The sequence below is a fragment of the Neovison vison genome, chromosome 3 (assembly GCF_020171115.1).
Source record: "Neovison vison isolate M4711 chromosome 3, ASM_NN_V1, whole genome shotgun sequence".
In the NCBI taxonomy this organism is placed as follows: domain Eukaryota; kingdom Metazoa; phylum Chordata; class Mammalia; order Carnivora; family Mustelidae; genus Neogale; species Neogale vison.
Genome location: NC_058093.1, coordinates 47980225 through 48004594, shown reverse-complemented (window position 1 = coordinate 48004594; position 24370 = coordinate 47980225). Strand labels below are relative to the sequence as shown.

General features: G+C 48.7%; 1 protein-coding gene across 1 annotated transcript in view; it reads left to right on the top strand.

Moving 5' to 3' along the window:
- Positions 1-24370, top strand: part of LOC122903494 (contactin-associated protein-like 4) — a 126803-nt gene that overhangs the window by 25861 nt on the left and 76572 nt on the right. Inside the window, exon 4 of the mRNA XM_044244361.1 lies at positions 10182-10375. Coding sequence (XP_044100296.1) covers positions 10182-10375 — 194 coding nt within the window. The remainder of the gene's footprint in view (positions 1-10181; positions 10376-24370) is intronic.

Sequence of the window (24370 nt, the reverse complement as noted above, 5' to 3'; positions counted from 1 at the left end):
GATCAAGTTACCCAACAGCATTGTTGACTCGCCCATAAACTCCTAATCTCTTCGTCTGCTTATCCTGTCCCATCCCTGTGCGGAGACTGACCAACGGAGAGCTGCCAATAGCCCAGCCATCCTGCTGTGTGTGAAGCTGGGCCCCAGCCTCCACCCAAGACAGATCCCTGCTTACAGCTCACTTAGGAAGAAAACGCCATGGGCTCCAGCCGGTTCAGCTGGGCTGCTGAGGAACCGGAGTCCCCCCTGTGCACTTCTGCTGCTTCTCTGATTCTACCTTCCTGTTGCTTCCTTGCACCCACCTCCTTGCACGCCCCTGCTCAAGAGCACCTGCCGCCTTCTCATCTGCGCCCACTGACTACATGTCCACATGGGCTTTGCCATTTGAAAGACGTGGAAGCCCGTGTGCAGGGACACACACGCAAGGCACTATTCTCTTTGGTTCCTTCCAGCTCACCAGGAGGTCTGAAACAGCAGGTGTGTGTGCACGTGAAGCTGAGGCTGACATTGGCAGAAAGCCTTCCCCAGGACCATCAGAGATCAGAGGGACAGAGGGAGTTACTGGGGCCCATGTGCCTTTACAGACAAGTGGGGCTTCGGCTGACTCTGTCCACTGTCCTTTGACAAAGACACCTGCAGCCACAGAGCAGAATGGGTAGGTTTCCAACTGGATGCCACAGCTCCCTACACCCTGCTTTGTCAGCAATGCTTGTCTAGAATGCTGACCTCTCACCCATTGACCATCTCAGCAGGTGTCCAGCTTGTCCAGCTTGCCTCTGAGGGCGTGGAAACTGTCAATGCCTCCACGTTCTGAGCAGTGGAGACCTCACATCCTGGAGACAGCCAATAGACAGCTGTCAGCAGCGGGGCTTCTGACTGTGCAGCTTAGTCTCCAGGACAGAGGAAGAGACACTGTCCAAGTGTGTCCTTTCAGGGGAGGGGTCTTTGTCCCAGGAGGGTCCATGGGCTCACCACAGAGGGACAGAAACAGGCAGAGGCTCAGACCCTCTGTCTGAGGCATACGACAGCAGGAAGGCTGGGTCCAGGAGAAGACCCAGCTGACAGGAAGATTCAGTGTGGAGCAGGGTCCAGGAGTCAGAGCAAAGGCCATAGCCCAGCATGTCAGGGCTCCCTGAGGGCCCTCTGGGTGCTGAGATGTCCCAGGGACAAGGCTGGGATCCTAATGTCTCTGCCTCTGCAAACACAGAGATGGTGTCACTGGATTCTGGTTCATGGAGAAGAGCAAGGCCATCCCTGTCCCCCAGTTCTTGGGACAGAGGAAGTACGGGGACAGTGGGCTCAGAGGCTGTGATCAGAAAGCTGGGCAGTGGATCGTCACCACACAGCAAATGCATCAGAAAATCTGCCCTTTCCTGCCACGGCAGGCCTCCAGATGGAGAACAGGGGGTCTTGGAGCAGGGGTGTACGGGGAGCAGAGCCCAGGCAGGGTGAGTGCTCCCTAAGAGTCTGGGGCCATCTGGTCTACTGGAAGGTGAGCTGTGACCACACACGGCTGCAGAAAGGACTGTCTCTCCACATGTGCGTGTGTCTGGGGGACGGGGGGGGCATCTTCTGGCCTCCCAGCAGGTCCCAGGACATTCAAGATGCTGCTGGGACACAGGGGTCTCGAGGTGGGGGGCAGACTCCATACCCCACAGGGTCAGGCAGCCCTTTACGTCAGCTTTTGCCACTCTCCTGTCTCTGGATTGCAAAGTGGATTCAGAGCAGGGTAAAGCACCCCAGGGGAGCAGGGGTCAGTGGGGCTGGGAAACCCAGTGCATACACTTTCCCCAAGAGGAGGAGTTTGCAAAAGCTGCAGGAGTTCCACCCACTTGGATGGGGATCCAGCCATGTAGCATCAACACCTAGTGTTCATCTGATGAGTTTTAGAGTGCAGGAAGCGTTCCAGTTATCTAAGCAAACCTTGGCCAGCCGTAAAGTCACAGGGGAAACTGAGGCACAGGAGAGTCCTGTGACACCTGGGGAGCTGCTTTCTGACCCTGCCTGGACAGTCAGATGCATTACAGTTTGTGCACAAGGACAGACTCACCGTCTTGTAACTGACCAGCATCCTTTCCGGTTACTGAGAAATCAGAAATCTGGGAGTCCTCCCCAAGAGCCCCCGGACTTGCCATCCACACCTCTCAGGGGTTGGGAGAACACAGAGAACACTGGCAGTTGTCCTTCCCACATTCCCACCACCCCTGGCGGTGTTGCTGGCAAAGCGCTCACTAGGAAAGGTCAGCCAGCCTGCAAGCGAGGGTCCCTGCCCATCCTGGGGACCCCTCCTTGGTACCCCCTTCTCCTCTGTGGGCACTGTTTTCATGTTTACCCTTAACTCTTTCTTACCTAGATTATCTTACAGCCTGCTGATGCACCTTTCTCTTCGGCTGCTCTCCTTATTCAAACAGACACTGAGAAGAAGCCCCAGACAGTCCTCTGCTCTTCAGGACAGTGGTTCTCAAATGCGGCCCCCCATGGGCCATGGCGCAGGGCTCGCCAATAAAACAAGGAATAAACCCTCAGCTCAGTCGGGGTCTGGATAACAGAGTAGAGGGGTCTGGGTGAATGCAGTTTTGGGCTCCTGGTGCGGCGATTTGTGCTCCCAGATTTCTAGTGTGCTGCGTCCCATCAAATCCCTGGATCGTGAAAATGCCGCAGGTTCACATGTTTTATCGATCTATGGCATAGAGCCAAAGGGCAGAGTGGCTGATCGGAAGGACATGGGAGGAGCATCTCCAGCTGGACCCTGGCCCCAGCCAGACGTCTGTCTTCTGCCACAGGCCACACAGTGCCACCAGGCTGCCTGACATCAGCAAGCAGAATCCTGCTGAAGCACTTCAGCTTTTCCTGGAAGAAGCAAAAGACATTTTGAGGTATGAACTTGGTGAAGAAGAAATTAGAACTTTGAAGGTATCGTTTGAGACTGGCGCTTCCCAGCCTGCAGGAAAGCTGGCTCTCTGTGCAGAGCCGGGGACACGAGATCAGGAAAACCACCTCGCAAAGGGCACAGCCGGACACGGTGTGGTCACAGAGGTGAGCAGTGGAGCACCAGCCCTCCCATGCACCGAGCAAAGACAGCACGTCTGTCCACTCACCTCCAGACCTGCTCACCACACAGAGGCTTCCCGTGATCAGTCCACACACGCTCCCATGCAGACGTCCATGGGCCCCCGACTTCTCAGGTTGCAAGTATTCTGCGTGCTTGTTGAGCTGTGGGAAAGGCCAGAACAGATACTCTGCGCCTTGTGGTCCATGACTGCCATGGGCGGAGCCCATGTCCTGAGACGTCACGCGTGTCACTGGGCACAGACACCCTGCTGCTGTCGGCCATCCCCATCAAGAGGTTTATGTGGCGGGAGAGCATCTGAGGGCATCTGAGGTAATCCCACACCCAGCCACTGAAGTCCTCACAGCTGGATGTGGCCCCTGCCCAGGAAGGGTCTGGGGTTCTACACACTCCCGGCCCTCGGAGCCACACACAAGTCGGAACACACATGACAGACGTTTTGGCCTCCTTACTCTTACCATAAAGTGTGAGTAACCGATCTTGGGATGAAATTCACCGACAGAATATAATTTCAAAGTGAGTAAGAAGCAAAAGGAAAAAAGATGACATTTCAAACAATGCGCTAGAATAAACTTCAAAGCTATTTTGTGACACAACCACAAGGGCCAAATTTATCCTTCTCTTTTGTAAAGGGGAAACTTCAAACACGTTCCCCCAGATGCTTCCCTGCTGTGTTAAAAATCACATGTTAACCATTTAAAGTGAACTGTTCAGCCGCACTCTGGACACTCACAATGCTGTGGGGCCCCTCCTTTATCTGGTTCCACAACCTTCAGCCCTCAGAAACTCTCTCCTCTCCCAGCCCCTCCACCTGCTTCCTGCCAGGTCCACAGAGGGAGTGTCCGTGCATCGGCTGACCTCCCTCGGAGGCTGAGACATCCCCTGTGCTGGGACCATGACATCAGGGCTCAGAAACACCTGGGTTTAGCCATTCAATCACTGATAGGCATTGGGGGTTTTTCTACTTCTTAGCTAGTGTGACTGATGTCACTGTGAATAGTCATGTTGATATGTGCTGACTTTTTCATTGTTTGTCATATACCTAGGCGTGGAATCAGGGGTCATGGGATAATTCTATTTTGAGCTTTTGAGAAGTTGCCCAGCTGCTTTAAGACATAAGATCGCGTAAAAGGAGACAGCTAGCGGCGACCTTAGCACATAAAGGGGCTCCCGTTCTGTAACTAATCGAGAAGTAAGTAACCCAATTTCTTTAGATCCTTGCAGACTGAAAATCGACAGTAACAGAGAAAAGGGTTACAATGTGCTCATTTGTGGATTTAAAAAAATGCAAAATAGGGGCCCCTGCGTGGCTCAGTTGATTGAGCATCTGACTCTTGCTTTGGACTCAGATCATGATCTCAGGGTATCAGCTCTGTATCAGCTCTGTATCAGCTCTGTGCTCAGCGGGGAGCCTGGTTGAGATCCTCTCCCTCTGCTTCTCCCTTCCCCTTCTCTAACATAAATAACCTTTTTAAAAATTGCAAAACCGATCACACACCCTGTGGGTCTACAACTGTGCCAGGAGTCACTCGTCAAGTCCTTTGTCATTTGCAAGGACAACAGTTATACCCCAGGTCCTGGGGGTGTGATTGTTCACATGCTGTCTTCTCTAACCTCCTCATGGAAGAGCAGCAGAACACATGGGCCTAAAGTGTGCCTCTTTGGCCTAAGGATCATTTTGAGCTGGCTGTCTTGAGAATTAGCACCTGCAGGAGAAGTTCTGAGAACAGAGCAGACGCTACCCTATTGTCAGGGTGTCTGCTGGTGCAGGGAGCCTCCTTTGTGTCCAGGAAGAGGATGGTACTAAACCCCAGGAGACTCCCACAGGGGCCTTGAGTCGCACTGGCCCACTTTTCCTGTCCCCCCAGGCCTTCCCCACAGCTCTCTCTCTCTCTCTGTTCAGCTGAAGACAGTATTGAGCCCCAGGTTTAGGCCACTGCGGGGTTCCCCGTTTCCCCTGCTGTCTCCTTGCATCATGAGCTGCACACCTTGGTAAACTCCTGGTTGTCTTTTTCTTGCTCCTTTGTCTCATATCAGCCAAGAACTCGGAAGGGTAGAGAGAGATCATTTCCATGCCCTGCCTGGTATGTTTGGTATTAAAGTCCTTCTGGTCAAGGACGATGGTTTCATGACCACTCAGGACCTCACACACTGCAGCGGTGAGCCACACACCGAGGGACCTCTGCCTGGGAGGTATCTGTGTGGACTCCCCAGGCTCTCTGGGACTCAGGGGCTGAATAGCAGGACCTCCAAATGCCAGCCAGCTTCACTGCTCAGACTCTACTGAGCCCTAGCCCAGAAGTTAGAGAGCATCAGAGATCCCTCACAAAATCTGATAAGTGTTATGGTGTATTACAAGCTGGGAGCAGACCCCAGCCTCCCCATCGTGAAGCACAATAGTCCAGTTGGCTTGGCAGCGGCTCTGTGGGCAGTGGGGAGGCCGACAGAGGGCCTGTCTTTGGGTGGCCTCTGATTCTTTGTCTTTGTCCTGCCTGCTGTCATCCAAGTCTGCTCACAGACTTTGATAATGGCCTCTCAATGGTCTGGGGTTCCCGGGCCCTCTCCCTACTTGTCCACACTTCTTATTTTGGGCTAATGGCACAGAAGAGTCACAAATGTGAAGAGGCTTTTGGGCTTCCCGCCTGCCTGCTAACGTTGCACAGATGGTAAGGTGGGGAAGCTCCTGACAGCCCAGAATGCAGGGCAAGCTGCTTGCCTCTGTGTCTGTCCTTTCTTTGTCTCCTGAGGTACCTGGGTCCTGGGTCCTTTGTCCCTTCCATCACTGGGTGAGAACTCAGTCTTCTGTGGTCTTTTGAAGAGCGATCCCTGGGTTGACACAGTCTTCCCCTGACTAGAGTGAGGTTATGCGTTTCTGACAAGAGTGCTCCAGAAATGCCACGTGTCCTCCGTGTGTTGTGGGCTCATGAGGAGTCTGATGACAGCGACGTGGACCTGGACCCCTCAATGGTGATGAGTCACTTGAGGGACACTTTGAGACCTCAGTGTCTCCCTGGACATCCCCCCAGCAGCGTCAGCATCCACCCGCCGATCCGCCCGCCACCCTCCACTGCTGTGGTGTCTGCCCTAGAGGGTTCTCTTGTTCCAGGGTCACCCTGGGAGTTCCCCTGTGAGGAAGAGCTGCCCCTTCCTCCTGAGCAAGATTGCTTTTCTTTTTTTGTTCAAGATTGTATTTATTCGAGTGAGAGCGTGCACAAGTGGGGTGAGGGGCAGAGGGAGAAGCAGATTCACTGGCGAGCAGGGAGCCTGATGCGGGTCTTGGTCCCGGGACCCCGAGATCATGACCTGAGCTGAAGGCAGACGCTTAGCTGACTGAGCCACCCAAGCATCCAGCTCGTTTCCTTTCACTAGTAGAAACTTGTGGGCACTCACGGTAAAATCCATTTTTTCATTTCACTGCTCAGTTGTCCTAGAGTTGGCCAATCTTCAGGTCGTTTCTTCCGCTCTTTCAGCAAGGCTCCCTTTTTCTCAGTGTTTCCTACGTTCTGGTGCACAAGATGTTCTAAGCTCCTCTTGTATTTTGCATGGAAATCAACCAGTTCTCCAAGGACCCCGGTGACTGTGCAGGAGAACAGGAGAACGGGGTGCCGAAGCGGAGGGCTGGGTGTGAGCTGTGCTCGTGGCCACCGGTGCCATCGCCGCAGCCCTCCCCACTGTCATACCCAGGACCTGCACGCTGAGATGCTAAGCCATGTGGGCCCACACGTGTCTGTAGTTCTGTCTCCCTTTACAGGTGCATCAAACCGCCAATGTCTGTTGATCCTTCTAATTCTAGCCCAAAGCAGAGTTTAGTCTTCCCTCCTCCCAGAGCAGAAAAACTTGGCCCCCATTGTCTGCAATATCTTGACTAATCGGTTCAATTTTAGTACACATGCAAGGTGGTTCTAGGATTGCAGACCTGCACACCTGGGTGGACCATGGGGTTTAGGCCCGTCTAGGTTCTCTCCTGTTCCAGACCCTGGGTGCGCCCTGACCACCAGGGGATGCAGTCCTGTCTGGGAGGCAGCCAGGCTCACGCTGGCCTTGAATTATATGCAGGCTCCTCCCTGTGCTGGTTGGCTCCTGTCACTTATTTCTGGGGAAGGTGGGGAGATGTGGACCATCCCCTCAGTTCCCACAGTCTGCCGCAAAGAGCAGAGTACCCCCCAACCTGCCCAGCCCCCTCTCGGGCTCTCCCTCTGGGCCCTGTCCCCACAGCGGTGGGCACACCCTCCCTATTAGTCTGCAGGAAGGACAGATGGGCACACCCTGTCCTTCTTCCCCATGGAGGAGATGCTTCAGGGTCCCTGTAGGTCCTGGAGATCCCCCACAGACCCGTCCTGTGACACAGCACACGTCACTCACCGCTCTCCTGGGCACCCACTACAGCTGGTGCCTCACGGGGCATGTTCTCCGCTCATCGGCTGTGTTTCGACTTGCTCTGGGGTTGGCTTCTGCTTTCGTCATGCATCTAGGAAGACTGTGGTGGTCCGAGGATCAGTCCTTCCTATGTGGCCTCTGGGTTTTGAGTCTCAGTGAGAGAAGCTTTCTTGGCACCATGGTGAAGAGGAGCCTAACTAGCCCCACTCCCGCGTCTGTGCATTTAGACCAAAACCCTGACCCAGTAAGCGCTGGCACTGTGTGCATGTAAACTATGGGTCTAATTCTACCGCCTCCCCTGGCTGCCCCGCTGTCCCAAGGCCACTTGGGAAGGTATCTGTCCTCACCCCAAACCCTGGAGAGCCTGCCACTTCTCCCATGTGTCCGGGTCTATTTCTGGATCTTTGCTCACAGTCCACAATGCCATCCCTGCCGGGCTCTCATGGCCCTTTCTCTCTGGAAAGATTGCCGTAGGCGGCATTTCCCACACCAACACTCCTGCACTGGTTTGTGTCTCTCCCCAGGACTCAGCTCTCTGTATACTCTTCCCACTCTGCCTGCTTCCCCTGACCACTGCTTCTCTGATCCTTTATTCATGTGATAGTTTTCATGCTCTCGGATGTTCGCCACTTTCTTTCATGTTCTTCACTACATTTCCATCTCAGTCTATTTTCCGGACTCTGGGCAATTTACTCTCTTTAACTAATGCACTGATTGTAGAACAGTTTTGAGTTTGCAGTAACACAGAGTAGGAAGGACTGAGAGCCCCTATATGCCACACCCTCCTACGGCCCCCCACATGGGGTCCTGACCATGAACACCAAGTAGCACAGTCGTGCGGCACGTACACTGCATTCAGTGAGCCGATACTAAGGCACTCCTGTTACCTGGAGCCCAGAGGCTCTCCCTTGGTGTTGTGCAGAGTGGGTTTCACTAAATACATTTGTATCCATCATAACAATATCATCCACAGGGTCTCACTGACCTAAATATCCTCTGTGCTCATCCCCAGACCCCCAGCCCCTGCTCACCCTCCCCAAACCTCCAGACCCTGCTGCTCACCCTCCCCAGACCCCCAGTTCTGCTCACCCTCCCCCAAACCCCAGACTGACTTCTTTCACTTAGTTTCCTCCATGTCTTTTCATGGCTGGATAGCTCATTTCTTTTTCTCACAGAACAACAGTCCACTGTATGGACGGACCACAGCTGATTCATGCATCCACTCCCTGAGGGCTATCTTGTTTGCTTCCAAGGTTTTGTCAATTACAGACCAAGTGTGCGATTTTTGTGTGATACCAAGGATCGCAATTTCTGGATCCTGTGGTGAAAGTGTGTTATTTGGGGAGACTCTCTCTTGGCCAGACTCTCCCTCCTGCGTCCCCCCGGCAGGGAGTACGCCCCCTGGTCCTCCCCAGCACTGGGTGCTGTCAGGGCTCTGGATTGGGCCATTCTAATGGTATGTCATGGTATTTCTTCTTTATTTTACAGATAATTTTGTCTTTTTATCCCATTTGCTTCCTGTGTTCAATCAGTGTTTTGTCATAGCTCTGTGTTTGGTCCATTGTTATTCTTAGCCCCGACCTTGTGATTTAAGGTGGTATTTCGGACCCTCAAAGGCTTGTTTGAGGAGTTTATTTCCCATGGTTTCCTTTTGCTTCATAGTTGTTTTTAGGAGGTAGTGATGTTCTCTAATTACTTTTGGTGAGTATTTTCTTCCTGATTTTCTCAGTAATTCTGCCTGGGTTTTACTCTTCTCTCACTGGCCCCGTGACGCCAGATTCCTCCAGTTACGGGCACCCAGCCCCCACCTCCACAATCCCCGCATGACCAGCACTTGGTGTCCACTGTGGGTGTTTGATATGCACATGGGAGGAGGACTGGGTGTCCTCGGGGACTGCCCACTCTCCGAGCCTGGGTCTGTCCCTTCATGGTGGGAGCTCAAGGAGGACTCCACCTTCTGGTCGCACTCCAGTCCCCTCTCCTGGCCTCTGCAGGGCCCCTAGGAGGTCCCTGTGCTGTCCCCCTCATTCTCTGTTCAGGGCTAGGGCCACAGGGGGCACTGGTCCCATGCTGGGTGGTTGCCATTTCTCCACTGGTCTCATTTGTCCTCTGTCTTCTGAGAGTGTGTGGGAGTGTGCACTTTGCTGCACGAACCCCTCCTCCCCTTAAGGGTGGGGTTTGCCTTTGTCATCCCACCTCACACGGCCTCACCATCCACCGGCACCTTGTCCCACCTCTGAGCTCCTAACATTGCTTTAGATGCCCATGTCCCTGAGACTGGGCTTCCCATGGATGGCCATGTCTCAAGGACTCTACATCATCAGAGTGGGACACTGGATCCCAGAGCTGGGGCATCCAAATGGACATCCAGCTCTGCCAGGAGCTAGACACCCTGCGGACCCTGGAAAGGTGCATAGGCCGATGGTGACCAGCCCAGCACAGGGCCTGGAGGACACTGGTTTGGAGGGTGATGGGCTCCATGGGGATGTCCCCCTGATGCCAAGCACCCGGAACCCAGGCTGTCACACGCCCCAGGAGCAGGAGGGCATAGACAAGCAGTTGCTCACTATGTGTAACTGTGTTTGCATTCCGGAGGTCAAGGTCCCCGGGCATCAGGGATCCAGTGTTCCTGGAAGCCACAGGGCACATGTTCTGCGCCAGTTTTGCCCCTTGAAGATGCATTTTAATGTTTCCTGCTCTTACTGTGGTTTTGTATCTCCTTTCCCTCCACAAGGAGCTGGTGGCTGGACACCCCGTGTGTCAAACAGAAGTCAGTGGCTGCAGATCGACCTTGGGGACAGAGTGGTGGTCACCGCAGTGGCCACACAGGGCGGGTACGGGAGCTCCTCCTGGGTGACCAGCTACCTCCTGATGTTCAGCGACAGCGGCAGGAACTGGAAGCTATACCGGCGCGAGGAGAGCATTGCGGTAGGCCTTCCGTGGGACGCGACCTCCAGGGACCCCGAGAGTGCTTCCCGCCACCCCCGAGCCAGGGTCTCAGAGCCTTCAGAGAAGCAAACCATTCCCAGAGGCAGGATATGTGAAAATCCGTGAGCATCGAGAAAGGAAATGATTTCATAGCCCAGGAACAGTTGGACAAAACCATTTTGTTCTGGTCATAAGTGGGAAAACCCACCCGTGCTCTGCGTGACCTTGCAGAGGCCAGGAGTCCTGAGCCTTCCTTGGGAGCTCAGACGTAGCCCTGTCCCTCCTTCCTGACCCAGGGCTCCTGAAGGACACGAGCCGAGGGGCCTCGTCGGCTGGCATTCGCAGAAAGTCAGCTTTCTGATTGCATCCCACAGCCTCGGGCAGGAGCAGACTGTTTGCTCAACTTCCGTGACTTTCAGGACATTTGCCACAGACCGCATCCCTCTGCTTGTGCAGTTAGTGAGGCAGAGTGTGTGCGACCGCTCGGGTTCTGACCAGGGTGGGAGGAGGTGGGCGCGTGGGCAGTGGAGACGGTCCAGGACCTGGGTCCCACAAAACAGCAGCGGCAGGGAAGCCACAGACCACGGAAACCAAGTGCTGAAGGAGCTGCTCAGCGACACTCGGGTGGGAAGACACGATTTCTCATGTAAACAGCAGAGAGGGTTGCTTTGGGGTCACGCAGGCCCAAGTGTCCTACAGCCCCTCCTGTGACGTCCACACCCTCTTTATCCCCCCAAGGCCACATCTGCTTCTGCTCCAGGGTTCGGCGGCATCTATGCAGCCTGTCTGAGATAAGACAGTTCTGGGCACACCACCAGAGCTGCGGCTGTGAGCCAGGAGGCAACACGCCCACTGGGCGTTCGGGGCCCCAGCACCCTGGTTCCTTTAGCATAACGCAGGTCAGCCCTCATCCCACAGGGCAGGTTTCATGTTGTCAATGCCATTCAGAGGAAGGAGCGAGATGCCGTGAGGTCCTGCGTCTCGGGCCCCAGCAACCAGGCAACACCCCCTCGCTGCTTGTCTTGGGGAGCAGGGGTCCCGACAGAGCCCACACAGTGACACTGGGATGGGCATAGGGGCTCGGGCCCAGGGTGGGAGCACCACAGACACTGGTCTCTCCATGGAGGTGGGAGCCCTCCCCGCCTGCAGACATGCTTCTCACGGCTCTGTGCAGGTGGGGGGCGAGACCCCTCCCTCCTCTCACGGGGCCTGCGGGGTCAGGACTGCACTCTGTGACCTCATGCACAGTATGAATTCTGGGAGGATGTGATTTACCAATACCATTACCTTTTCTCTGCCACGACTGTGTGGGTCCCCTTCACCATAAAAGGTGCTTTAGTTATTGTTACATGTCACCTAAAACTGACCATCTGAACAGTTTTTAAGCACACAGCTTCCAAGGCCCTAAGCACAATGCCCCCATCATCTCCAGAAGGCTCTCCTCCTCCCAAACTGAAACTCTGATCCCATGAGACACAGACTCCCCACCCCATCCCAGGCCCTTGTGTCCACCCTCTGCCTTCTGTCCCTATGAATCTGATGACTCTCCATGTCCCAGGTAAGTGGAATCCTACACTGTTTGTCTTCTGGTGACAGGCTGAATGGTGGAGTGTGATGTCCTCAGGGTTCAACCGTGCTGAAGCAGGTGTCAGGATTTGCCTCTTTTTTTTTTTTTTTTTATTTCTTTTCAGTGTAAGAGTATTCATTGTTTTTGCACCACACCCAGTGCTCCATGCAATCCATGCCCTCTCTAATACCCACCACCTGGTTCCCCCAACTTCCCACCCCCGCCCCTTCAAAACCCTCAGGTTGTTTTTCAGAGTCCATAGTCTCTCATGGTTCACCTCCCTTTCCAATTTCCCTCAACTCCCTTCTCCTCTCCATCTCCCCATGTCCTCCATGTTATTTGTTATGCTCCACAAATAAGTGAAACCATATGATAATCGACTCTCTCTGCTTGACTTATTTCACTCAGCATAATCTCTTCCAGTCCTGTCCATGTTGCCTCCTTTTTAAGGCTGAGTCGCATTCCATTGTTTGCGTGGGTGACATCTTGCTCATCCATCCGTCTGTCGATGAACACTTCAGGTCTTGGGATTATATAATGGTGCTCTGAACCCCGGGGTGCAAATATCTCACAAAGACCTTGCTTCCACTTCCTTTGGGTGTATACCCAGACTTGGACTTGCTGGGTCACGTGGTGGTCCTGTGTGTCATTTTTGAGGACGCCCAGACTGTTTTCCATGTGCTGGGGCTGCGCGGAGTCACAATCCTCCGATGGTCCCGAGGCTTCCCGCTTCTCCATCCCTCACCACACCGGTTCCCTGGTTCCATTCGGTTTCAGGAGTAGCCATCTGGCTGGGTGTGACAGGGCATGTCAGTGGCTCTGATGGCCATTTCTGATTCTTTTCTGTGCTTGTTGGCACATCTTGGGAGAAATGCCTGCTCGGATATCTGGTCATTTTTTTGATCAGGTTGATTTCGCTGTGTGAGGGTAGGAGCTCGTCATGCATTCTGGTATCAGCCCTTCATGAGACCCTTGACTTGTAAGCCCCTCCCCCACCCCATGGGTCATCTTCTCGCTCTGGGAATCCTGTCCTTTGATGAACAGAAGCTTTTAGTTTTAATATGATCTCTTTTGCTATTTTTATTGCCTTAATTCATATCTAAACAGGACATCATAGGTTATGCAAATGTAATCTATCCTTAAAAATGTCAATAAAGGTACACTTAACTATTTTATATTCTAATCTGGGTGTGTTTCCTATTTAGCTTTCTTTTAACCTGAACTCTCGCTACATTCACAGGCGTGAATCCCACCGGTCGATACTTATTGGGATCAGCCTGTTACACTCTCTTAAAATAGAGCCGCTGATCCTGGTATTTCCAACACTGGCATTCACAGTTAGCTGCCTTTATGATAAATCAATTTCATTAGTGTCTGCCCTTCCCATGAGCACTTGCTGTAGACAGGAATTGTGAAATCAGCAATAATTTATGTGTTCAGTTTTATTACCTAAAATATGAACGCTCTTGTCAGTGAAAACAACATGCTTGCGATTACCTTCAGCATCACGTCTGTACATCTCTGATATTTACGTTGTTTTGCGCTGGTGTCCCTGCCAGGCGGACGAGAGTTCCTCATTCAGTCCTGTGGGTCAGGTTCCCCCGAGTGTGTCTGTTGGCGCTGCACTCAGACCGTGAGCCTTGGTCCAGGGACCCTCGGGCCGCAAGCCTTACTCGGTCCAGGGACCCCCAGACCGTAAGCCTCAGTCCAGGGACCCGTGAGCTCAGCTCCCCCACACAGGCTGGCCCTGAGCCCACCCCTGCAGCTGCCCCTGCCCACCTTTCCTCGTCCCACAGCCCCACCGGACACAGGTTCCCACCAAGCAATGGACTTCAGTGTCTGCACACAGGGTGCTGCCCACGTCCTTCATGAAGCGTCTGAGAGTTCACTGCCAGGTCAGCCTCTGGTCTTAGAAAGAGCACCTGTCAGCCCCACTGCTCTGCTCACTTGTCCAGCTGTCCCCCTGGAGAGCAGGGCTCCTCATGAGCTGCCAACCTCCCAGGGGCTGTGCCCGTGAGAACCCCTTTACTCCCTGCAGGGGCCATCAGAGCCACATTTTCTCCCATGAGATCCCACCAGAACTCTAGCTATTTCTGAACCTGAGGCATGAGGTACTCAGGATTCAGTGGCCATAACCCTTAGGGAGGTCGTCCCTGTTGGGCATGTCCTTCAGGGGATGGGCACACCCGTCTGACACACGCTGGCAATATACTTGAGGGAAAAGGAAATTAATTAAAGCAAATTTAAGTTTTAGCACAATAACCAGTGCCCGATTAATGGATGCCTTTCTCAAGTAGGTACTCGGAATTCACCAGAATTATTGAGTCATTCGCAACTTTAAATTTCTTGGAGACCTTCCAAATATAAGCAGGAAGATAAAATGCAAGGAGGCGATTATCACAGGAAGGACACGAGCTGTTGCATCCAGAGACAGACATGGTGTGGCCTCCCAGGAAGGCAGGCGTCCCTGGCATGGTGCTGGCACCATGGGCGGACCACGGGTCTGGGCTGCATCACAACATTTCCTTCATTTCTCAAAGGTGTGGGTGCTGAACTTCAGTCCTGTTGGTCTTTCTTGTGTTCGCTTGTATCATTGCCAACTTCAGCGGCTGATGCTGAGGACACACAGGATGGGCTTTTACAAGAGCCACCATGAGTCAGTAATGTTGGAAGATCGCATGGCCAGAACAGTGGCTAATAGTGCCAGCAGGCCTGGGTTTGAGTGGGAGGGCGGCTCCTCCAGGAGGTTCCTGTGCTCCATTCATCGTCTGGGTTAGATCTGGACTGATCTGAGTACCCAGAGGTCACATGGCATTCTGTGTCCAAAGGGGCCTCCACAGGACCATGTTGTCAGAGCAAACACCACCCTCCACAGTGCTGAAAGACAGACGTCACACAAGGAGCAGCCAGAATGCCCAGGGACTCCACTCTGGAACTGATGGGACGGGATGCAGAAAGTTCTGGAAGAAAGGGGGGCTGGGCCACCTGGTCAGGGCCACCTGGTCAGGAAGGACAAGGAATGTTCTCCCCTCCCTGAGCTGGCGTGGAGCCACGTGCCCACCCAAGCTAGAAACGGAGGTGAGTGCTACCTCCGGATCATTTCCCCGAGGAAAGCATTCAGCGGCTTGGGGAGGGCAGCACCAAATCAGAAGAGACTTGAAACCAGGGGTAGAAAATAGGAAAAAGAAAAAAAGAAGTCATACATTTATATATGATTAGAACAGAGCCACACACTTGACTTTGGGTATATTTTTGTCACTAGAAGAAACTGTCTTCCAAAACCTTAAAGAAGGAAAACTTATATATAAATAAAAATATGGGTAAACATGAAGAAGGGACGGAATATGACTGTAAAGATGAAAATTTTAAAAAATCCTAAAAAAGGAATTGATAAGATAAGAACTTGGTTGAAAAAGAGAAAAGAAAAAAAAAAAAAAAAGGAGAGAATGTCCTCAGGCTGGAGACTAGAACAAAACCATACACTAGATTTAGGGTTTATTTGTATCCATTAGAAAAAACTATCTGAAAATTTTAAAGAAAGAAAAACATATATGTATACATAAAGTAAGGTTAAATACAATGAAGGATTAAAATATGACTATAACAATGAAAATTTAAAATGATTTTTTTAAATGTATTGATAAGATAAAATAGTTTAAAAGGCTAAAATAAGAAAGAGTAAATTTTTTTTAAATAAGAAAAAAAGTAAAATTTAAAAAATTTAACTTTTATTAAAGACTAAAGAATCATGGGGAAAAAAACATGAATTCTACATGTCTCATTCCTGTAGCTCTTGAGTTCCACAGTTCTCACTGAATGAACTTGGTCATGGCTGGATGTTCTTGCTGATTTTCTGGAGGAGGGGCCTCTTGCAGTGGTTCTCAAATGTCTTTGTCAGAGACGGAATTGCACCCCCTTTGCCAGGGGCTGGGCTAAGTAATTTGCGCTGTTTTGGTCTCAGGAGCTTTTGTTCCCTGAGCACTTTCCGTACTGCTCTGGATGATGGGAATGAAGATGGCGGCCTCCCAATCTCTCGCGGAGAAGCCCAGAGCTCGGCCCCCACACCTCAGTGCACCCTTAGAGGAAAGCAGTCAATCCTTCCCATCTCCCTCACTTCCGACCACGCTCTGAGCTCACCGGCCTATGACCGAGCATTTCTGTCTCTGGCGCGCAGCCCCGTTTGGAGCCTCCAAACTCAGCCGACTCCTGCTGCGCTCCCACGCCACAACTCCTGGAGGAGGAAGGAAGGATCTGGATCTGCCACTTGTGGGGTCCCTGCTCGAAGAGCAGAGACCCAACTGTGCCCGGACCATGGTTTAAGGTAACCCTGAGCTGAGCGCCCACTGCTTGCCTCCGCCTCTGCCGCTGGCTTTCCCGCTCTGATACCTGGGAGCTCTGCTGCATTCAGACACCCTCGGTGTTTCTGTGACCCTGAGGGTCCTGAGACCACGCTATCCCCGTGAGGGCTCCATCCCCTGCCTAGCGTCTGGAGCAATGTCCCTCAGTGGAGCAGACTTCTGAAAGTTCTTATTTTGTGCTCCGCTGCTCCACCACTTGCCAGGAGCTGGCCCCTCCCCTGGCGGTCTATCTTCCCCTGCATCGCCTCAGAGTCACTTCTCTGCAGGTCCTACCTTCCAGAAAGTGGCCACTTTTCTGTTCCGAGAATTGCTGCTCTTCTCTTCGATCTCCTGTCGGGTTTGTAGGGGTTCAGAACGGTTTGATAACTATCTGGCTAGATTCCTGGGACCCGATGAAATTTAGGTCTCCTATTCCTCTACCATCTTGCTCCTCACGCCTGAATGGAATTACTTTTTTATTTCAATTTTAGATATTTATTTCTAGTACATAGAAATAAAACAGTTTTATATATTAATATTATTACCTGAGAACTTGACATATTGGTTTTCGAAGGTCTTTTTGGCTCATTTTTATATGTGTTCTTGGAATAGCCTACAAACAGAATTAAGGCATGTGGGAGTAAAAACAGTTTAATAGATTTGTTTTCCTTTCCCAGTTGGATGTAGTATTCATTTTCTTTCCTTACTGACTTGCTATAATGTTCAGGACTAGGTTGAAAAGCAGACACAAGGAGACATCATGCCTTGTGCCTAGTTTAGGGGGAAACAGTTCAGTCCTTCACCCTCAACTATCATGTTAGACGGATGCAACTTGTGAGACTGAGGATGGTCTTTTCTATTCCTATTTTGTTGAGAATTTTTATTATGAATTGTTGTTGGATTTTATAAAATGCTTTTTATCCATCTATCAAGATGATTGTACAGTTACTATATCTTTATTGATTACTTTCATTAGAGTTTTATAGTTTTTCCCTCTATGCATAATTTATGCATTTGTTAAGCTAATTTATAATTTTATACATTTGCTAAGCTAATTTATAATTTGCTAAGTTTATACTTAAGCATTTCATTTTTAGAGGACCAATGTAAATAGTAATATGATTTTAATTTCAAATTCCACTTGTTCATGGCTGGTATGTAAGAAATTAATTGACATTTGCATACTAATCTTGTGTCTTTTAATCTTGCTAAAATTCCTCATTATTTCCAGGAAGTTTTTGTCAATTCCTTCAGATTTCTACATCGATGTTAATATCATCTGTGAACATAGAGTTTTGCTTCTTATTTCCCAATGCATACAACTTCTATTTCTTTTTCTTGTCTTTTTTTTTTTATGTTTCAAATTCAATTTATTTCGAGACTTGGTGTTTTTTTTTTTTCCCAATTTATTTATTTTCAGAAAAACAGTATTCATTATTTTTTCACCACACCCAGTGCTCCATGCAAGCTGTGCCCTCCATAATACCCACCACCTGGTACCCCAACCTCCCACCCCCCCGCCACTTCAAACCCCTCAGACTGTTTTTCAGAGTCCATAGTCTCTCATGGTTCACCTCCCCTTCCAATTTACCCAAATTCCCTACTACTCTCTAACGCCCCTTGTCCTCCATGCTATTGGTTATGCTCCACAAATGAGTGAAACCATATGATAATTGACTCTCTCTGCTTGACTGATTTCACTCAGCATAATCTCTTCCAGTCCCGTCCATGTTGCTACAAAAGTTGGATATTCGTCCTTTCTGATGGAGGCATAATACTCCATAGTGTATATGGACCACATCTTCCTTATCCATTCATCCGTTGAAGGGCATCTTGGTTCTTTCCATAGTTTGGCGACTGTGGCCATTGCTGCTATAAACATTGGGGTACAGATGGCCCTTCTTTTCACGACATCTGTATCTTTGGGGTAAATACCCAGGAGTGCAATTGCAGGGTCGTAGGGAAGCTCTATTTTTAATTTCTTGAGGAATCTCCACACTGTTCTCCAAAGAGGCTGCACTAACTTGCATTCCCACCAACAGTGTAAGAGGGTTCCCCTTTCTCCACATCCTCTCCAACACATGTTGTTTCCTGTTTTGTTAATTTTGGCCATTCTAACTGGTGTAAGGTGATATCTCAATGTGGTTTTAATTTGAATCTCCCTGAGGGCTAATGATGATGAGCATTTTTTCATGTGTCTGATAGCCATTTGTATTTCTTGATTGGAGAAGTGTCTGTTCATATCTTCTGCCCATTTTTTGATGTGTTTGTCTGTTTCGTGTGGGTTGAGTTTGAGGAGTTCATTATAGATCCTGGATATCAACCTTTTGTCTGTACTGTCATTTGCAAATATCTTCTCCCATTCCGTGGGTTGCCTCTTTGTTTTTTTGACTGTTTCCTTTGCTGTGCAGAAGCTTTTGATTTTGATGAAGTCCCAGAAGTTTATTTTCGCTTTTGTTTCCTTTGCCTTTGGAGACGTATCTTGAAAGAAGTTGCTGTGGCTGATATCGAAGAGATTACTGCCTATATTCTCCTCTAAGATTCTGATAGATTCCTGTCTCACGTTGAGGTCTTTTATCCATTTTGAGTTGATCTTTGTGTACGGTGTAAGAGAATGGTCGAGTTTCATTCTTCTACATATAGCTGTCCAGTTTTCCCAGCACCATTTATTGAAGAGACTGTCTTTTTTCCACTGTATATTTTTTCCTGTTTTGTCGAAGATTAATTGACCATAGAGTTGAGGGTCCATATCAGGGCTCTCTACTCTGTTCCACTGGTCTATGTGTCTGTTTTTATGCCAGTACCATGCTGTCTTGGTGATCACAGCTTTGTAATAAAGCTTGAAATCAGGTAAGGTGATGCCGCCAGCTTTATTTTTGTTTTTCAACGTTTCCTTAGCGATTCGGGGTCTCTTCTGATTCCATACAAATTTTAGGATTATTTGCTCCAGCTCTTTGAAGAATGCCGGTGGAATTTTGATCGGAATGGCATTAAAAGTATAGATTGCTCTAGGCAGTATAGACATTTTAACGATGTTTATTCTTCCGATCCAAGAGCATGGAATGGTCTTCCATCTTTTTGTGTCTTCTTCAATTTCTTTCATGAGTGTTCTATAGTTCCTCAAGTATAGATCCTTTACCTCTTTAGTTAGGTTTATTCCCAGGTATCTTATGGTTCTTGGTGCTATAGTAAATGGAATCGATTCTCTAATTTCCCTTTCTGTATTTTCATTGTTAGTGTATAAGAAAGCCACTGATTTCTGCACATTGACTTTGTATCCTGCCACGCTGCTGAATTGCTGTATGAGTTCTAGTAGTTTGGGGGTGGAGTCTTTTGGGTTTTCCATATAAAGAATCATGTCATCTGCGAAGAGAGAGAGTTTGACTTCTTCATTACCAATTTGGATACCTTTTATTTCTCTCTGTTGTCTGATTGCTGTTGCTAGGACTTCTAATACTATGTTGAACAAGAGTGGTGAAAGTGGGCATCCTTGTCTTGTTCCTGATCTCAACGGGAAGGCTGCAAGCTTTTTCCCATTGAGGATGATATTTGCTGTGGGTCTTTCATAGATAGATTTGATGAGGTTCAGGAATGTTCCCTCTATCCCTATATTGCATTAGTTAACACAATATGGAAGGCAGGGTTGAGAGGAATATCATGTCTTGTTCCCATTCTTAGCAGGAAAATCTCAAGTTTCTCACCATTAAGTATGATATTAGGTACAGTTCTTTTGAGGATATCTTTTATCAAGCTGAGGATACTTCCTTCTTTAGCTAGCTTGCTGAGAGTTTTTATCATAAATGCATGTCGAATTTTGTCAAATGCTTTTGTCTGCATTTAATAATAAGATCATGTGATTTTTCTACTTTATACTGTTAATGTAATGGGTTACATTGGCTAATCTTGGGAGTGCTTTACCTACCTGACATACTTGGGATAAATGCACTTGGTTATAATGTATAATTATTTTTATATATTATTGGATTGATTTGCTAATGTTTTGTTGGAGATTTTTGCATCTGTGTTCATGAGAAGTACTAGTCCTCAGTTTTCTTTTCTTGCAACCATTTGTTTGTTTTTGGCAGTATGGTAATGCTGGCCTCCTAGAGTCAGTTAGGAAGAATTTCCTCTGCTTCTATCTGCTAGAAAGGAGAGAATTTTTCTCTTAAATGTTTTGAAAAATTTACCAGTGATCCCATCTAAGCCTGGTGTTTTCCGTTTAGGAAAGTTACTAACTATTTACTCAAGTTAAATAGATGTAAGTCTGTTCAGATTTTCTACTTCTTGTGGTGTGAGCTTTCAAAGACTGTATTTTTCTTTCTTTTTTTAAAATTTAATTTAAATTCAGTTGGCCAACACACAGTACATCATTAGTTTTTGATATAATGTTCAATGATACATTAGTTACATATAACATGAAGACTGTATCTTTCAAAGAATTGGTCCATTTCATTTTTTTTAAGATTTTTTGTTTTTGTTTTTTAAGATTTTATTTGTCAGAGAGAGAGAGGGAGAGAGAGCGAGCACAGGCAGACAGAATGGCAGGCAGAGACAGAGGGAGAAGCAGGCTCCCTGCCGAGCAAGGAGCCCGATGTGGGACTCGATCCCTGGATGCTGGGATCATGACCTGAGCCGAAGGCAGCTGCCCAACCAACTGAGCCACCCAGGTGTCCCAGAATTGGTCCATTTCATATAGGTTCTGAAATCTGTGGACATAGTGTTGTTCATGTTATTCCTTTATTATATTTTTAATGTCTATGGAATCTGTGGTAATACCTCCTCTTTCATTCTGATTTTAGCATTTTGTGTCCTTTCTTTTTTCATTAGCATAACTAGAAATGTATCACTTTTATTGATCTTTTCACTGAACCAGCTTCTGATTCCATTGATTTCCTCTACTGATTTCCTGTTGTTTTTTAATATTTTTAGTGGTTGACATAGAATTTACAATATACTTTTACAACTAATCCAAATTCACTTTCAAATAACACTACACCACTTCATGAATATTTTCTAATGACAAAATATCCCTAATTCTTCCCTCCTGTCTTTATTATTGCTGTCATTCATTGCCCTTATACATAAGCATATGTATGTGTGTGTACATATGATATATACGTATACATAATTGAATACATTGTTGATATTAATTTGAACAAACTTATCTGCTAGATTAAGAAAAAGTTAAAGTTTTTATTTTACCTTCACTTATTCCTTCTCTGATGCTATTCCTTTCTTCATGAGCTATAGTATCTCTTTAGGAACTTCTTTTAACATTTTCTATGAGGCAGATCGGAAACTAGGGGTGTCTCCTGAGCTCACCCATCCAGGGAGCATCAGTCCAGCATTGGAGGTAAACTGCATCAGACTCTGAGTTTCTCAAGTTTCTCTTTCTCTAACAACTTTCTCTATTTGTTGAGCCATTGTTTGACAAGCCATAAATTCTTTAAACATGCTTTACCTTATATATAACCTAGTTATAATAGTTGCATTGAAGTCTTTGTCAACAAAATCTGCTTTTGGATCCACATGGACACAGATTTCTTTAAGCAGCTTCTCCTCCTTATGAGCCGCACTTTCTCATTCTTGCGTGTCTTTAACTTTCTCAGATAATGTATTGCAGCAGCAACTTGGGGTTCTTGTAGTTATCCACCTGTACTAAGTCTGAAATTTGTTTCCTATGACAAGAAGCACTGATGTTGCTGTATAATTTGTGTTATGTATGGTTTTTGTTTCTTAATTTTTCGTTTCTATTTGTAAACCAGAGCTAGTGGTCAGCCGGTGCCTGGCAGAGTTCTGCTCATCCATCCCCAGCTGTGAGGGCTTCCAGCGTTGCTGACTGAGGTGTGTGTGTGCAGTTTCAGTAGTCTTCACCTCTGCCAGGACTTGGGTTTCTACTGGCTCACATGGTCTCCATGCACAGCATAGTTTCCCAGCTGGCCCCCTTCAGTCTTCCTGTGCTTGAGCACGGCCTTTCCAATGGACAGGAGACACGGGAGCTCATCAAGGATGGGTGTTGTCCCATTTCCCTCACTTTCTGTTAATGCTGGACAGTCTGTTGCTGGTCAGTTACTTCAACCAGACCACATCATCAGGCGTGCTGCCTGCTGGCCTTGCCATTTGCCGCTTACATGGCCACAGCTAGGCCTGGGAACTTGCGCTCCAAGCTAAGGGAGTCCCCTTGGCTGCAGAGCTGCTAGTCTTCAGGGTTGACTCCCCCACCCCCACCCCTCGTGGCACCATGGATGAGCTAGGATGGGAGTAGGACCAACCCATGCAGGGACATCATAGAATTCCATTATTCTCACACTTCGATTCTGCTGTGCTGTAGGTTCTTATGAGTAAATGCTTCTCAATTTCTTGTCTGGCTTTTGGTGGTTTCCAGAGCATTTGGGTAGCTATTCATGACTATTCTGTCTGGTCTGATTCTCCATGTTAGTGGTGGTCCTGCCAAGCCCCTTGCTATGCCCTACTGGGAAAAAAGTGGTGTTTTAATCTTGTTCCTACTTTCTAAATAACAAGAACAGCAGAAAAGGAAAGAAGAGCAGTATTCAGGATGCGTGTTCTGAGGACACACCTGGCATACGCACCTTTGAGGCTCTGCCTTGAGGTGAACTCACTCTATGGGGAAAAAGGCTGCTTCCACCCACCAACTGCTGTACCAACCCCCCCTGGGCTTCCTACAGTTCTGGAAGCACAAGTCTAAGAGCAGGTGCTGGCAGGTTTGGGTCTGGTGAGGGCCCCCACCTGGTTCTTCCCCACATGGGGAAGTCAGATCAGCCTCTGGGTCTCCTGTAGGAGACACCATCATAGTGGGGTTAGGGTTTCAACACAAGAATTTGGGGAGACCAATGTTCAGTTGACAGCAGGGAGAGGTTATCTCCCTTGTATGGAAGACAGAAGGGAGATTATCTCCCTTGTATGGCTGAGTGTCACTCTTGTGACTCTACTACTTTTTCTTCCCATTCAGATTGCTACTCAGTAGGTCTTAAACAAATGCTCAATCATTTATTCTGTTCCTGTTGAGTTTAAACACTATTTAAAATTAGACAATGTGACATTGCCGTGGTCAGATACTTTTTATGGTGGACCCAAGCTGACTGGAACCAAGTACTAGATTGTGTATATTTTTTAATCAAATTAAATTTTTTCTACAGCATTATTAATTAAACTTGCATGCAAAGTAGCTTACATAGCATTCCACAAATCATCTCTGTATCTGTATCTGTGTATGAATAATGCTGGAAAAGACCTCATCATTATTCAGCTCAGAGCACTCACGTTCTTCATATAAAGTCAGGTGGGTTGGGAGTTTGGGGCCACTTTTCAGTTAATTGCCAAAGATCAAATCTATTAGTGATGAAAGTGGCACAGAACCTTAAGTCGTTTGATGTCCAAAAAATTGATAACAGGGGATACACCCCAAGCCTATTCATGTGTAAGTGTGTAGTGTTCCCCGGCAGAGAACCAGGCCACAACGTCCTCTTGAATTTGTTCCAAGCTACATAAGCGTGAGTCTCTGTACATCACTATTGTTTACACAGGAGACTTTGTGCCCCTGAAGTAAGTGCCGAAAGCGGGATCTGCATGGAGCAGCTAATCAGAGTGCTCCCCCCATCTGGACCCTAGTTTCAGGCTCAGTTAGAAGTGAGGGTGAGTGTGTCCCCAGTGAGCCTTTCAGGGAGGGTGTTGGGATGCATTCAGGGCCCCAATCACACGTTGATGAATCTCAGAGAACTGTAACTGTTCTAAGGCAAAAGGGACCACATCTGGCTCGTTCCCTGAGACTGAGGGTTTCAGGCTTCAGTCTGCGATCTGGCCTTGTGCCAGGGTCACTGCCCAGCGTGCTTCCCGGGTGGAAGCTGGGAACAGCCCAGACACGCATGCATCTGACTGGGCAGGCAGCAGGGTGAGGCCCTGAAGGACGGCGGCTCTAGCATCCTGTTAATCACTCCCTTACATCGTCACAGAATGTAATCATTTAGTAAACAAGTCACTTCTCAACATTGAGTTTTAAAATGGTCGTAGGCTTTTATTTTTTTAATTTAATTATGAACATATAATGTATTATTGGTTTCAGAGGTAGGATTC